Consider the following 15,522-nt stretch of genomic DNA (forward strand, 5'->3'; position numbering starts at 1 on the left):
GGGCGGTGGCGCTGAGGGAGGGAAGGGAAGCTTGAGGGGCTCTGAGAGAGAAGGCGGCCACTGTGGCGCTGCGGGAGGGGAAGGAGAGGAAGGGGGAAAATCTGGGGATGGGGGAGACAGCTCCCCAGCTTCAGCTTTGTCCCCTCCCCAGTTTGGCCCCCACAGATGAGAGCACACAGACAGAACAGGGGAAAACCAAATGCGCGTTTATTAAGCTCAAGACACAGACGCTGAGGGTGCGGGGAGCAGGGAGGTGCCGGGGAGCAGCACACAGGGATTGTGGGGGGCTGAGGGTGGGCTCCCGGGACCCCAGGAGCTGCAGGCCTGAGTCCCTGGGTCTGGGATGCAGACGGGCTCTTTGGGGGGGTCGTAATTGCCAAGGCCTGGGGAGGTGCAGCGGCTCCAGCCTTGGAGTAGGTGGGACGGCTCATTCAGGGGAGCGCTTCCTGGGCAAGGCTGGGGTCCCCACCGCCTCCACCTGGTCCTCAGGCTCCCGCAATCAGGCAGGGACAGTAGTGGAGGTGCCCAGGGCTGGTCTACACGCCGCCACCTCCAGGGGCTGGGGTGAGAGGGAGTGAGAGAGAGAGAGAGCCATGGAGCTCCAGTGGCAGCAAGAGGGGTGCAGGCAGCCCCCCACCACACACTGCCAGGCCCCCTTCATGGAAGTCAGATCTCCAGACTGTCACCCTAGAGCTAGCCCTGGGAAGTTGTCTTGCCTCCCTGCATCCTAATATCTGGTCCATAGAGGGATACCTTTGGGGCTTTTGTCCTGTCCCACAGGACACTGTCATGAGAGGAACACATCTGTGACGAGGCCGAAGACCCCTGGCCCAGCCTGGGCTTTTCTGTGGTGTCCCCCCACCAGAAAAGGAGTCTCCAACCCTCTCCCATGCTCCCAGCGTCCTCCTATACCCCCATTCCTTTCCAGCACACCATCTCTGGGACATTTGGATACAACAGGAATTCCTATGTCTCCCACCCACTTGGGCCCATCATTCAAGTGGAATGGGTGAGAATTCTGTACATATTCTTAGACTGTGGCCAGGTACCCAGGCCAACCGTACCCCCCCATCATCCACAAAGTGACCCATTAATGTTCTTAAATCTCATTAAATAAACATGAAACTAAACACATGAAATTCCACATCAAATCCTCCAAATATGGAGTACCCCAAGGCCCATTTTTTTAGTTCTAAAAACTTTATAAGAGGCAGAGTTTCCCATCTCTGATTTTTTAAAAGTCCCTGGAAAGGACACAGTTCCACTAAAAACAGGTCGAGATATTTTTACATAATTAAAATTAACACCCCCAAGGAGTCACAATCTTTCATCTACATGCTTATCCCCCCTCCTACATCCTACATCTATCCACCTGCACTCACTCTCCCCCTCCTCCTCACTCCACCCCCTCCCCCCTCCACCCCCCCTTCACCCCACCCCCTCCCACATTCCACCCTCCTCCTCCATTCCCCACCCCTTCTAGGGACTCCTTCCCCCTCTTCCTCTATCCCCTCCTGCACCCTTCACCTCCTCTTACACCCCCATTCTCTTCACTCTTTATCCTATACTTTCCATCTTTCCATCCTCACACTCATATTCTCTCCTCTATTGTCTCTTTTCCAATATCAATTTTTTTTTTTTTTTTTTTTTTTGCTGTACGCGGGCCTCTCACTGTCGCGGCCTCTCCCGTTGTGGAGCACAGCCTCCTGACGCGCAGGCTCAGCGGCCATGGCTCACGGGCGCAGCCGCTCCGCGGCATGTTGGGATCCTCCCGGACCGGGGCACGAACCCGGGTCCCCTGCACCGGCAGGCGGACTCTCAACCACTGCGCCACCAGGGAAGCTCTCCAATATCAATTTTTAAAACCTGTATTCTATATGTCTCTCTTTTTGTTTTTTGATACAATTATTCACAAGCCTTCCTTCCTTCCTTCCTTCCTCCCTTTTTCTCAGTCATTTCATCCTAGATCTTCCCAACTGAACACTAAAGTCTGGAAAACATTCTATCTTCCTGCCTTCTCTAGTGCTCAACTCTGCCTTCATTCTGACTGCCAATATCCTTTTCCCATGTGGACCCCTCTCTCCACAGGCTGTGGCTTTCTCATCTGGGGAATTAGTTCATCCTTGCTTTTATGAGATTAGGTACTTGTTTCTGGGCTGTTTCAAGGACCCTTGAGGACATTTCACATCCCGCTAACTTCATGTTTTAACATGTTTGATCGGCAGGGTCTCAGCTCCATCGCTGGTGGCCCCATTCTTAGGGCCATCCAGTGCAGTTTCCCCTCTGACTCCCCTCCCTGCTCCCACCCATCTTCCCAGAACCACACCCTTTCACACCCTCACCTGAGGAGGGAAGCTCCGACTTACAGGATTTGCATGTTGGGCTGTGGAAGCAAAGATGAGAGAGAAAAGCATAAACAGGCTCAGTTGCGCAGGCTTTCTGGGAAGCACCTGGCAGGCCCCGGGGGCCCTTTTGTTTGGCAGCCCCCCTGTGCCCCAGGCCGCTCCCACCCCTCCCCGTCTCTCCCCACTGCTGCCGGACCTCTCAGACCTGGAGTCCGCCTTCCTGCACTTCATCTTCTTGCCTGTTAGGACAGAGACAGAACAGAACAAGGAGACAGGACATAAGGGTCTGGACAAAAGCCAGCAGGGGAACTGCAGGTGCCCAGGGCTTTGGAGCCCAAGAAGGGGTCACACTTACTGATGATGATGAGGATGCCCAGCAGGAACAATATGGTGGCCAGAGTCATGCCCACGGTCTGGACAGTGTCATAGTCTGGGGAAGATATGGGAGGACATCAAAGTGGGGGCAGCACCTCAGCTCCCCCGGAGCCTTGGCCTGGGTTCAAGGCTGCAGGCTCCTCCAGTAGGTCAATGTGAGCATCAAGTGCATGGCCTTGGGCGTTGGGCGCTCCCCTTAACCTCTCCTCTTTACCCTTCTCTTACCCTTCTCTGGATTGTTTGGCCATAGATATAGATAAAGATATGAACTTCCTCTATTGCATATATATATATATATATATATGTATATTTTTCAGCAAACAACCTTCTCTGTGGTCTCTCTGTCACCCATCCCCCTACTCAACCCTCCAGCCATAGGGATCCTGTTAACACCTGAGTCTGATCAGGGTCTCCCTGAGTTCAGAGCACACCACTCCACCCCCTCCAACTTCCACTGCATTGCGAGGAAAAGCCAAAGTCCTCCCCACAGCCCATGAGGCCCTGTACCATCTAGTTCCTATCCCTTCTCAGAGCTCATCCCACTCCACTCTCCTCCTCAATCCCCTACTCCAGGCACACCAGTCTCCCTGCAGTTCCTGGAGCCTATCAGGCTTGGTCCTACCTCAGGGCTTTTGCACTTGCTGGGCCCTCTGCCTGAAAGCTCCTCCCCCAAATAGCCCTCCCTTACCAACTTCTGGGCTTTATTCAAATGTCAGTGACACATTCTCTGACTGTCTCATTTAGAATTTTTCATGCTCTCCTCAACATTTCCTAATCTCATTCTTTCTTTTATTTTCCTTCATAAGAATTATTCTTGTCTAGTATGCTGTAGTAAACATTTATAAAATTATTAATTTATAAAGCAACCACTCCGTACCAGCAGCAGCCCAGGCCCCTGCCCTCAGGGAGTTGTCGTTCATATTGTGATAAACAAAAGAAAACCAAAAACCTCAGTCATGTGACCATGGCTAGATGTGGGTGTGGCCCCTCTTGCTGGGGAGTCAGGAGGGCTTCTCCTAGTAGACAGTCATTATTTGATCTGAGGCCTGAAGAAGAAAAAGGAGCTGTGTGGAGAGCTAGAGGAAGAGTATTCTGGCAGAGGGAACAGTAAGTGCAAAGGCCCTGAGGCAGGAAAGAACTTGGCGTATGGAGAAGCGGTATGAGTGAGCAATGGGAGAGGGCAGGAGGGTATTTAGAGGGAGAACTGGGGTCAGTTCTGCTAGACCTGGAGTCATTTTTTGAGCTTCAGTGCTGTGGGGAAGATTTAATGATATCATCCGAGTAACTCTTTCCCACAGTCCTTATAGGTAGGAACCATTACTATTCTTTATTTACAGAAGGGCCCAGAGAGGCAAAGTTTCTTGCTCAAGGCCACACAGCTAGTGAGTGGATAATCCAGGATTCAAATCCCGACAGCCTGGTGTCAGAGTTGTTTGCTTCTCTGATGATCCCAGTGCACCAGCCCAGAGTGCTGCTGAAGCCTAAAGAGGGTCCACAGAGGGTACCCCCTCCCCAAGTCTGACTCGGCCCTCCATGAGCCCAGCTGATGTGAATTATATCCACATGGTCACATGGCCAGTGGGCCAGCACGTAGCGTGTAGCCATAGCTGAAGCCACTTCAGCAGTGACCCATGGGGATCTAGAGCCACCCCTCCATCCAGCCCCAGGGTACCCTCAGCACAGCATCTGCCACTCACCGTAGTAAAATGGGTCAGGTTCCTGAGGAACTGTGGCAAGGAGGCAGAGAAAGAAAGAGAGGGGAAAAAAACTTCAACAATGAGCTTCTTAACATTTTTGAGGATCCTGATGGGGCCACTGGTCCAGTGGTTTCTGTGTAGAAATCAGATAATGAGACGTCTTGCTCTGGATGATGGCCTCATGGCCATCATGGCCTCATGGCCAGACACAAAGCTTAAAGAGAGGAGCATAGGCTGGATTCCAGCCCCCACTCATTCCATTGGTCGATACCTTCCCTTGTACAGTGTACAACCTACCTAACCATACATGGCGGTCCTGGTCCTAGCCCCCCGTGGAGGTCTAACGCAAGCATGGACTCATTTCCTGAAATACACATATATACTCCCGTTTGCATACGATGCTGAAACTCCAATCCCACTGCTGGGTGGACTGCTGAGTGTATCAGCTTCCCCTGAACACTCCCTGAAACTTCTCAGCCATCTGAGAGCCCCAAAAGGCAGACACTGTGGCTACGGCTCTCATCCACTTGCTCCTGACACCAAACCCAGCAGAGCAGAGATGTCCAAAATTTTATATTATATTATATCATACTATATTATATATATATATATCCTATATTACTTATTTCTCAGACATCAATTTAAAGATTCAAAATTGACTTTGTAATAACTTTCCCAGTGTGTGTGTATATGCACGCATATGTGTGTAGCTGTACCACATAAAACATACTCATCCATTGGAAGACTCACTCTGATTTCAAAAACGTTAACATGTGGATAAAACGTGTGTGTGTCTGTGTGTCTGTGGATTTACTTTTCCCCAACTCCCACCTCCCTGTCTCAAACTATATTCCCCTTCAGGAGAGCTCAGAACATCCTTCCCATTCAAGAAACCCACCCTGATGCTTCCCTAATTCCTCTGACAGCTTTTAGTACACTCTGCCTTGATTAGAGCACGATTCTGCAAAACAAGCACCACTAGGGGAGTGGGGGTGGGGGTGGGGTATCAGGAGTGCCAGGGAGATGCCAGATGTTGTCATTAATGTTCTTCCCCTATCCAGGCTCAGGAAGGTTGGCTACCTTGAGGTTGGGAAGGGGGACATATGACTAATTCAGGCCAATGAACTCTGCAGCATTTAAGTGCCCGCGCAAGAGCTCTCTTTTGCCTTTGGCCTGGTGATACGAATGCTCAAGATCGTGGCTTCTCCAGTTTTCTTTGGTGAGTAGACACCCCCCAGTTGACCTGTGGTGGCCATGTAGTCTAAATGAGAAATCTACCCTCATTGTGAGAAGCCACTGAGATTTTTTGTTACCACAGTATACTCTCGTTTAAACTGACTCATGCAGGTGGCACCCAGGCAAGACCCTGATTAGCACTGACTCACAGTGTGTAAGTTCACCTTCTCAGTTCCCTGTCCAGTCTTCAAAGAGCAAGTCTTAAATAGGAGCTGATGTGACGCTACACTTTCCAACCCTTGTTAATCTCCCAAGATGAAACAGGCCTTGGGTTCAGGGCCTTCAGCAGGCAACAATATCTAAATAGACTGTTATGACGTTATTTGCTTTTCTCCTTTATTTATTTATCTAGGCAGCATTTGATGGCACTGAGTCCATGCCAGGCTCTCTTTTAAGCACTTTACAGATATTAACACAGTTATCTTCACAGCAGCTCTCTGATATAGGCGCTATCTTCATCCTCATTCCACAAAAGAGGAACACTGAGGCTCAGAAAAGTGAAGTCACCTGTTTAAGATCATTTTAATACTTGCCTTCAGTGTAAGACCAAAAAAAAAAAAATTCCTGATTTTCCATTTGTGGTGGCAGTATAAAATAAAGCTAACAAAGTTTTTTAAAAGTTAATTCTTTGAAGGAAAAATGTTAAATAAATATCAGTGTGGGGAACATTTGGACAGGGCAGAAATCATGAAGGTGGTACTCATAAGTGTCAAGATGGGGAAACATTTTAGAGCCATCTGTGCTCTGTCTTAGCTCCCCCACCAGATGGAGAGTAAATTTATTGGATTCATCTCTACTGTTAATCCTGGCATTTATAAAGTTTTTCAAAGAAGTTTTCTAGAATGAATGAATGGATGGATGAATGAATGAATGAGCTCCTACTAGGCTGCAGGGAGACTGCATCAGAGGTGGAGCAGTTGAATTATCCTGCTTTTGTCTCCTGTGCTTCCACACATCCTGCCTCCCCAAACCATCACAGAAGCCCAGAGGGTGAGCGCCTGCCCCAGAGTCCTCTTTGGTTCCTCCCTGGGTGCTCCTTGCTCCATGCAGAAGTTCCTCTTCTGGTCTCTGCTGCCCCAGCAATCTGGGTCCTCAGGACGAGATTGAGCTAAGGGTGGAGCCAGGAGGCAGGAGAAGGAATGTGCACCACTCCTGGCCAGTTGCCAAGGAGACATCAGGAAGGAGGTGGTTACTATGGCAACTGGGGCATCTTGAGAGGTGAAGAGAGTTGATGGGTCTGGGTACCCCAGGCTGGATAGGGTCCTGTGTGGGACTTGGGGGTTGGGTTTCTAACTCTGGGGCCAAACTTGACTGCCTCTGCTCCCTTTGTACCTCCTGTTGTTGCCTCTGCAGGACTGGCTTCTGGCCAAGCGGAGGGTCCTTCTTAGGGATAGGGACCCAGGCCCAGCTGTGCTCCTGCATCTTCTTTCTGTCTCTCCCCAACACACCCTCCTGCTCTCTGATGGGGTGGGGGATGGGGGGATGCGGGAGCCATCCCCCGCCCCCAAACAATCCATTCATTCATTAATTAATTTCATTAAGTGGTTTGCAACAGGCAACATGCATTTCCTCCCCCGGGGTTTCCCAAGACCTGTGGTCCCCTCTCCTGCTGTGACTGGAGAAAGGGTGTGGGGAGGTGGAGGCATCTGTCCTCCCACCTCTGCCTGTCTGCTGCCATCGATCTTGCTAACCACCATCTCCGCGAAAGGAAGCACTAGGCTCCCGCCAGGCTTGCTGCCTCAGCCCTGCCCCCTCTCCCTAGGGTGGCTTCCAGCCTCTGCAGCCGCCCCCCCACCCCCACCCCCCCGCCCTGCTTCAAATTCTGCAGATATGGCTCAGTGCAGCAGCCCCCACCTCCCAGGAAAGCGGGCAAGGGAGGAGAGATCAGAGTGGAATTGGGGTTCCCTTCACTTGCCAGAGGTTCCTCAGCACCGCTGGCCTCTCCCCTGGCCCTGCTCTCAGCGCAAGAGACCCTCCCTTGCCCACCTCTCCCCCACCATGGAAGCATCCTTCCCCTTGCCCATCTGCAGAAGCAGGCTCAAGAAAGGGGGCTGTTGGGGGGGTCAGTATTTCGGGGGTGCATAATTGGGCTAATGGTGTGAAATGTGAATATCTGTGTGGGCGATGGAGGTAGAGAGGGGCATCTGTGTGCGCACCCAAGTGCACCTTTCGGACCAGACAACACCCCGAATGTGGGCTGGGAAGGAGGGTCCTGACACCCATCCCTGCCCATGGGGGCTCACTGCAGTGGTACGGGCCCCACCCTGTGCCACCTCCCCTTCTCTTTTCCATTTCCCTCTCACGCTGTGGGGCCATCTCTCTCTCTCTCCCCCTCTGTGTCTTTATGCCTCCCTCCATAGTTGCCTCAGTCCCTCCATCTCTCAGTCTGTATCTCTTTCAGGCTCTCTGTCAGTCTCTTTTTGTATTCCTTTCGGTCTCCCTCTCTCTTGCTCTCTGTCTCTCTCTGTCTCTCTCTCACTTCCTCCAGCTCCTATCTGTCCCTCTTTCTCCCTGCTTCCCACTGAACCTGCCTGTCAGAGATTTCAGGAAACACCCACCGTAGGTGCCAGCACTAGGAAAAAAAGAGGCATATGGACCCCCTCCCCTTACCCTCCTGAAATCTGCGAGAACCTCTGTGGCTGCAGATCCACCCGCTCCCACCTTCGAAGCCCATCTCTTCGAGTCCACTACCACCGCTGTGCTGGACCAGCCACCCGGTTGCTATAGCTACCGGTCCGAGCATCCTTTCTCCGGGGACTGCCGCTCTCCAACCACGGGTCCCGCACAGGAACGACACCACCGGGAGAAGGTGTCCAAGAGGCCTGGAGGGGTGCCAAGGGGTGCACTGCAGGGGCCTCCGCCCATGGTAGGAAGGGACATCCCCTTCCCCATTCCCCTCCCCTTCCAGTACTGGAATCTCCCCAGATCCTCTCTCCTAAGCTCTAAGATCCCGGAGCCCCCCCTGCGCCCTCTCCCCAGGCGACGCTCACCCTTTGTGGTGACCTGGGTCGGGGTCGCCATGCCAAGCCGGAGCAGGGGTCGGCTGGATGCCGAGGCGGTGAAGGCGCGGCTGCAGCAGCTGGAACCGGGACGGACTGTTGTCGGGGGGAGATGGGGGGAGCCCTGGTGTGGAGGGGGCCGTAGCCAATGGGGGCCCGGAGAGCCCGCCCCCGTCCCGGCCACCCCCGCCCCCGCCCCCGCCCACTGCCGACGTCCCCGCCCTTTCCCCAAGGGTGGGGGCGCCCTCTGCCGGGGCCAAGGGGGCGCCCAGGCTTTCCGCGCGAAGGGACTGACAGATCCACACCGCTCTGTCAAGACAGAAAAGCACGTTTTATTGGAAATCTGAGCGGCAGACGGGAGTCTGTGGGGGCAGGGCTGGGAAAGAGGACAGTCCAGATGGAGGTGGGCGCGCGGAAGGTGGGTGGGAGGCGTCAGGTGCCAGGGGAATTCTGTGTGGGTGAAAAGGGTAAGAGGCAGGAGAGCCCTCCAAGCCCCCTATCCCAGCCCTTCGCCCCCTCCTCCTCCCCCCCTCCCCCCTCCAGCCTAGTCAGAGCTGCAGGACCTGGCTGGCTTCCATCGCACCAGGTGTCTCTACCGCCTGCGGGTGGACAGACCTAAGGGGGAACACATAGAGTTCGGATAGCAGGAGGGGCACCCCAGCTCCTCTGGAAGGTGGGAGCACAGCAGGGCAACTCCCCGACCTCGGGTTTCAGATCAAGCCCCCCGCTCCACGCGCCCACGGAGGACCAGGAAAGGGGTTCTTGGAACCAGCTTGCATCCCCAAACACCCGAAGTCTCCCCAAACTCACGGCGGATTGAGCTGCGGAAAGTTCCCTCCTCTTCATCCGGTTCCCCAGTCCTGAGAAAAGAGATGCAGAAGGAATTGGGGATGGAAAAGGAGAGAGGCAGCTACACCCGGGAAACCCCAGTGCAGCCCCCATTTCACAGACTTGTGTACTGAGACCCAGAGATGGGCGAGGAGCAGGTTCCGGGCCGCCAGAAAATCCAGTGCACCCAGGAGCAGTTTAAGTGTTTGGCAGGAGGCGCTCCAGGCCGGTAACAGAGAGTACCTCCCCGAGTGCTGGAGAAGGAACTCGAATTTGGAAAGGAGGTATAGCCAAAGCGACTTGAGGGCAGATTGCCTGGAGACGGCCTAGGTTAGAAACCTAGAGCCTTCATCTTGCAGTTGAGCGATTTGGGGCGTGTGACCACCTTCCTGTGCCTTGGTTTCCTCATCTGTAAAATGAGGTTAATAAAAGCACCTGCCTTATAGATATGGTGTGAGGGGTAACTAACACATCATGAAACAGCATCCTGCACGTGGGACACACCCAATAAATACTACCTTTATTTATAATAACATCTACAAGTATCTTAATACCGACAAGGTATTCATACATTGCCTGGGCTTTACATTTTTATTTAAGGATGAATCAGAGAGCTAGAAACAGGACTCCGAGCTAAACTGGGCCGCCAAGTGAGGTGATCTCATTTCGCCGCGGCTCTTTCTTTCACAGCACTTACGGCGCTTCGTGATTTTATATTTGTGGGTCTGTTGGAGCCCATCGCCACCGCCCCCACTGGGCCGGACGCTCAGCAAGGCAGGGAGGGCAGTTAATTCGTGGCTTGGTCCCAAGGCCTGGCTTGGGGCTGGACACGTAGTAGGTGCTTGATACATATTTGCCGAGGGGTCTCTCTGGCTCTGGATTGAGTGGACTTCCGGCCTCACCCCCAGTGCTCCTTCAGAGCGGGAGTAGATGAGTGAGAGCCCAGAGAGGCTTCTTACCTCTGCTGCTGGTTGAATTTGCACCGGCATCTTCTGCCTGTGGGTGGGGGCGTGGGGAGGAGTGCGCTGAGATTACGCTCTACGCGGCACAGCGAGCCAGAGCTCGCGCTCGCCAGGGCTGGAGCGGCGGGGGGGATAAGGGTGGGGCAGGGACAGGGGGGTGCTGGGCCTGCAATAGAGACGCGGCTGGCCCGAGGGAGGAGTAGAAGGGGCAGGGCGGAGCCTAGGGCAGGGAAAAGGGAGGGGCAGAAACAGGGGCGGGGCCGAGGGCGGGGCCGTAAACGGGGCGGGCCCGGGGGCGGTGATAGAAGCGGGGGCGGGGCCGAGGGCGGAGTAGAAGGGGCGGGGCCTAGAGCTGCGATAGGGGAGGGGCATAAACAGGGGCGGAGCCGAGGGCGTGAGGCCGGTGGGGGGCAGAAATAAGGGCGGGGGCCAAGGGCTCTGATAGGGGCGGGGTTGGAGGCGGAGCGGGGACTGGACGGGGTTGGGACAGACACCCGCAGATTCGCGACTGGAGTCTGGGTAGGGGTACTCACTCAAGATGATGAGTATGCCCAGGATGAAAAGGATCCCGGCGATAATGAGGCCTCCGATCCGCAGGGATTGGTAGTCTGTGGGCAGCAAGGAGGAGCGTGAATGCAGGGAGGGGAGGAGGAAGGATAGTAGAGGGGCAGAATGGGGAGGAAGGGGCAAGGAGGAAGGATGGGGAAGAGGAAAGGAAATCAATGAGAGGAGTAGGGAGAGATGTGGGAGAAGGGGGATCAGGGAGAAGAGAGGATGTAAAGAAAAGGGAGGGGAGGAGGTGGGCAAGGCAAGGAGGAGGGAGGAGACAAGGGAGTAGGGAAGGATGATGGTGAGGATCAGGGAGAGGAGAAAGGCAGGTGGCAGCAGAGGATGAGCCATAAGATACTAAGAGGTAGAAGGAGAAAGATTCAGAGATACAGAGAGGGATGAAATAGAGACCAACAGAGAGACAGAGACAGAGGGAGATCAAGACAGAAAGAGTCGGAGAGCCAGATCAAGAGAAAGAGAGAGAATGAGAATGACAGAGACATAAACACTGAGAGTCTAGAGATAGATGGAGACAGAAACAGAGAGAGGTGGGGGGAGGGGAGGAATGAGGAGAGGACAGGCAAACCCAGCCCAGCACCCCCTAATTCCCAAAGAAAGGTGCCCCTCCCTCCCTCACCATAGGTGAATGGGTCGTGTTCCTGTGGCGCTTCTGGAAAGAGAGAAAGAAATCAGGGTCGGATGCTTCCTGGGATCCTGGACAAGGAGGGGCATAACGAGACCTTTTGGGGTTTTACATTCCTGGGCCGAGAGTCTGGGGACTGCTGGACCCTGAGCAGGCTGCCTACCCTCTCTGGGTCTTAGCTGCCCCGCTGCACTGTCCTGGGTGGAGCAGCAGGCACCTAACTGCCTCAGCTCTCCGTCTCATTACAGGTTGTCTCTGATTCCGTCATTCACAGGCCTCCATCCCGCCCTCCACCTTTGCCTGACCTGGGGCATCCTCTCCCCTCCCCCAGATACCAGCCTGTGACTGAACCCCACGTGAGACCCCAATTTCCTGGTGCCTCAACTGACTCAGTTCAGATTGGAGTCTCCAACTTGTTTCTCTTGCAGTGTTTCCCCTACCCTTGCCACCCTTGGGGCTGAAGTGGGTAGTGGGCTGCCTTCCCCGGACTCACCTGCGTTGACCATGGCGAGGAGACCCACACAAAGAACCAAGATGTGGCTGAGAGATGCCATTGTCCTGGGGGACAACAAGGGTCAGGAAACCTGTACCCTCATTCCCCCACCTTTGGGGCCTGAACTCTCTTCAGGGGACTGTCTCTGTTAAGTCAGAGACAGTCCAGGGACTTAATTTCAAAAGCGTCCATCATCCAGGTTGGTCACCCTGAGAAACAGAGGCACCCTCCTGCTTCACTGGGACACAGCGTCACGAAAACAACCCACACCATGGGGGTCACAGAGCAGCAAGGACAGGGGTGAGACACACACACAGTCCACAGGGACCTCCCGCAGGCCAGGGCCATCCCCACAGCAGGCCCCAGATTGCCCATGCCTACCCTGGATGCCTTGCCCCACCCAGGTGGAGAGACAGACACGCTGCCAGGGAAGAGGCAGCCAGGACATGCCCAAGGGCCCACCTGCCCACACACCACAGCCTCACCGCGTCCATAATATCCCAGCTCTCCTGCCCTCAGCCGCTGGCCCACTCTCTGCCTGACCCTGGGTATAAATATCTCCCATTTCACCCTGGAGGAATTTGCCTCGCACAGGCCACCATGGCAACAGCCTTCCTCCCCCCCCTTGGGGGTCACGCACAACCCTGCCCGGGTGAGGCTGGGCTGCCACATTGCCATGGGCTGCCCCCGTGGGAAAGGCCACCCCTTCTCCTCTCCTGGAAGAGATGAGAACAGGGAAAACGTCCCCTTTGCCTGCCTCTAGGTGACATCTTTCATGAACGGACAACGCCAGGCGAGTGACCTGCGGCCCAAGCCAGTGGGGCTGAGAGATAGAAGACAGATGCCAGGGGCAGGAACGCACGCACACATGCACACACGCGCGCACACACACACAGTGGGGCTGGAATGGAGACGACGCCCACTCCCTAAACTTCTGGTTGGAGCAGGACATGGGGTGGAGAACCAGGCACACGTTACTCCTTATCTGGGCCTTCTGCACCCCCAAACAATGACGCAGCCCGACCTACACCCTACACACGTGAGTGTCCAAAACCCACACCCAGCCAGGGTGCACGTGCCACAGCAGGAGCAGGGAGGAGCTGCACCCACACTTCCACCCCTGGGAGAACCCCAACGTCCCAACCACACTCCCTTCCTCTTGGGTCTGGCCTGCCTGGGAAGCCACTCCTGTTCCCAAAATAGGCGGCCCAGCCAGGCCAGGGGTGAGGCCTGGAGGGGAGGGGCAGGGGACGCTCACCCCAGTCAGGCTGTCCCCTGCCGAAAGAAGGCCCCAAACGTCCGGCTGTGCCCTGGGGCCGAGCACTTTGGACCCCCTGGCCCAGAGCTGGCCGCGCTGCCCTCAGCCGTCTCCCCTCCCCGCCCCACCCCACCCCTACCCTCCCCAACCGGCAGCTGTAACTGGAGCCGGGCTGGAGGGGGGCCAGGGGGCGGCCCCCAGCCCAGACCGCCCTGGCCCGCTAGGTTAACTCTCTCAGCTCAGAGGGAGGAATCGTAGGCAGCCAGCCGTGGGGAAAGCTGAGGAGAAGAGGTGCCGGCAGGGAGGACTGTGTTACAGGCGCACAAACACACACACACACACTCACACGTGAGCCTCGGCCGCACCTCAGAGGGCTTCGGAGCTGGGAGGGCAGGGTGGGTGTCAATGATTTTCCACGCTGCTCCCTGGGAACTGGGCCCAGCCTGGGCTTAAGGTCACCTGGCCTGAGTGCCTAGGAGTCCACTGACCCCTGACCCCAGGGTCCTGCGGGGCCCTCGTCAGCACCACAGGGCCGTTTGGAGGGCATTTCAGCGTGTATGTAGGTTGTCTTCTACTGACTGTGAGGTCCCCCAGGGGTACACACCACACACACACACACACAGAAACCCAAAGACCTGGATAAACAGGCACAAAACAAGACAAATACATGCATGTCCATACATACAAATCCAGAATGACACACCCATAGAGAAGCCCAAAGACACTCACCAGCACTCCTCACACCAGTCACAAAACACCAAGACAAACACACTTGTATACACACAAAACACACACGTGTTCATTGAGATGGATGCCCGTATAGAGGCACAAAGACACAACCACGCAACTGTGCACTCTTACAAATGGTCACAGAGATACACACTCCGGCGAGGACAATACTGACAAATGTCTGTACAGAAACACACCAACACATGCACACTAAACATAAACACATTCAAAGGCACCGCCACAGCCAGCACTCCTACACAATCTCAGGCATGTGAAGGCACAAAAACTGTGTACATTTGTACACAGACACACACACACATTTATGTGGGCTCATGGAGAAGCAGAAACACTGTCAAGGACACAGGCATACAACCAACCACGCTGTGGTTTCATAACCATAAAAACAGACACACACACACACACACACACACACACATCCTCATGCACCGGCAAACAGGCACACAGCTGGTCATACAGTCGCAGACATACAGGCCTACGCTCTGTGTTCACACACTTGGAGACACCACCAAATGTACGCTGATGTGTTTAGCCCAGAACCTCCCCGTCCCTGAGCTCATGTGACCCCTAAAACCCCCTGGAGGACAACACACCTGGCGTCCTCATGGGCAGACCAGGTTACCAGGCACTGGTGACAGAGAAAAGGGGGATCAGCTCTGGGCTCTGCCATTCCTAGTTGTGAGAGCTCGAGCAGCCCAAGAGACCTCTCTGTGCCTTGGTTTCCCATCCTACAAAATGGAGAAATCACTAAGGTAATATGTATCACCCTGGGCCAGGCTCAGAGGTCTCTGAACCTGACGTTGTCGTTTTTAAAAATATGTATTTACTTATTTATTACTATTTATTTGGTTGCGCTGGGTCTTAGTTGCAGCTCAAGAGCTCCTTAGTTGCGGCACGTGGGCTCCTTAGTTGTGGCATACAAACTCTTAGTTGCGGCACGCATGTGGGATCTAGTTCCCTGACCAAGGGTCGAATCTGGGCCCCTTGCATTGGGAGCTCAGAGTCTTAAGCACTGTACCACCAGGGAAGTCCCCCTGATGCTGTCTTATTATTAACTCCATTTTAGATATCTGCAAACCAATGTTTAGCAAAGTGGAGATAATTCTCCCAAGGTCCCTCTGGTGGTTAAGGACAGAAACTGCCCCCACCTGAAAGAGACCTGGGCCCAGATACCACACTCTGCAGGACACAGATCAGGAGCAGGTAGACGACTCACACCCAGGCACAGGTGGCCCTGACACACACACACACACACACACGCACACACACGCGCGCGTGCACGTGTGCACGTGGTCTCAGAGGACCCCGGCACCTTCAAAAGTCTCCCTCATGAGCCTCTGCCCCTTGTGGCCCTATACCCCAGAGTCACCAGCAGTCCCTGGTTAATGAT

The 15,522-nt window shown here is 54.7% G+C and overlaps 1 protein-coding gene across 9 annotated transcripts; it reads right to left on the minus strand.

Moving 5' to 3' along the window:
- Positions 1-184: 184 nt before the first annotated feature.
- LOC115862660 (FXYD domain-containing ion transport regulator 7) lies at positions 185-13,506 on the minus strand. 9 transcript variants are annotated; one of them, XM_060288873.1, is made up of 12 exons: positions 13,386-13,506; positions 12,128-12,192; positions 11,629-11,661; positions 10,976-11,050; positions 10,440-10,476; positions 9,463-9,512; positions 8,644-8,748; positions 4,418-4,447; positions 2,701-2,775; positions 2,551-2,584; positions 2,343-2,383; positions 185-559 (listed from the first exon to the last, which is right to left on the minus strand). In XM_060288873.1, the coding sequence occupies exons 2-12, from the start codon at positions 12,186-12,188 to the stop codon at positions 537-539; spliced, it is 564 nt and encodes a 187-aa protein (XP_060144856.1). In that variant the 5' UTR covers positions 12,189-12,192; positions 13,386-13,506; the 3' UTR covers positions 185-536. The 9 variants fall into 9 exon arrangements, 5 of the variants coding, with proteins under 5 accessions (XP_060144856.1, XP_060144854.1, XP_060144855.1 ...); XM_060288871.1 differs by having other exon boundaries at positions 2,542-2,584; XM_060288872.1 differs by lacking the exon at positions 13,386-13,506 and adding an exon at positions 12,613-12,660 and having other exon boundaries at positions 2,542-2,584.
- Positions 13,507-15,522: the final 2,016 nt, after the last annotated feature.

This window comes from Globicephala melas, chromosome 19 (genome assembly GCF_963455315.2).
Source record: "Globicephala melas chromosome 19, mGloMel1.2, whole genome shotgun sequence".
Lineage (NCBI taxonomy): Eukaryota > Metazoa > Chordata > Mammalia > Artiodactyla > Delphinidae > Globicephala > Globicephala melas.

Bases quoted from the DNA above. Each gene is read 5' to 3' on its own strand.
- LOC115862660 (XM_060288871.1), bottom strand. From the start codon at position 12,188: ATGGCATCTCTCAGCCACATCTTGGTTCTTTGTGTGGGTCTCCTCGCC. The intron at 10,477-10,975 runs GTGAGTACCCCT...CCCCACCCACAG, and splicing joins GGGCATACTCATCATCTTGA to GCAGAAGATGCCGGTGCAAA. The intron at 4,448-8,643 runs GTGAGCGTCGCC...TCCTTGCCACAG, and splicing joins GACCCAGGTCACCACAAAGG to TTCCTCAGGAACCTGACCCA.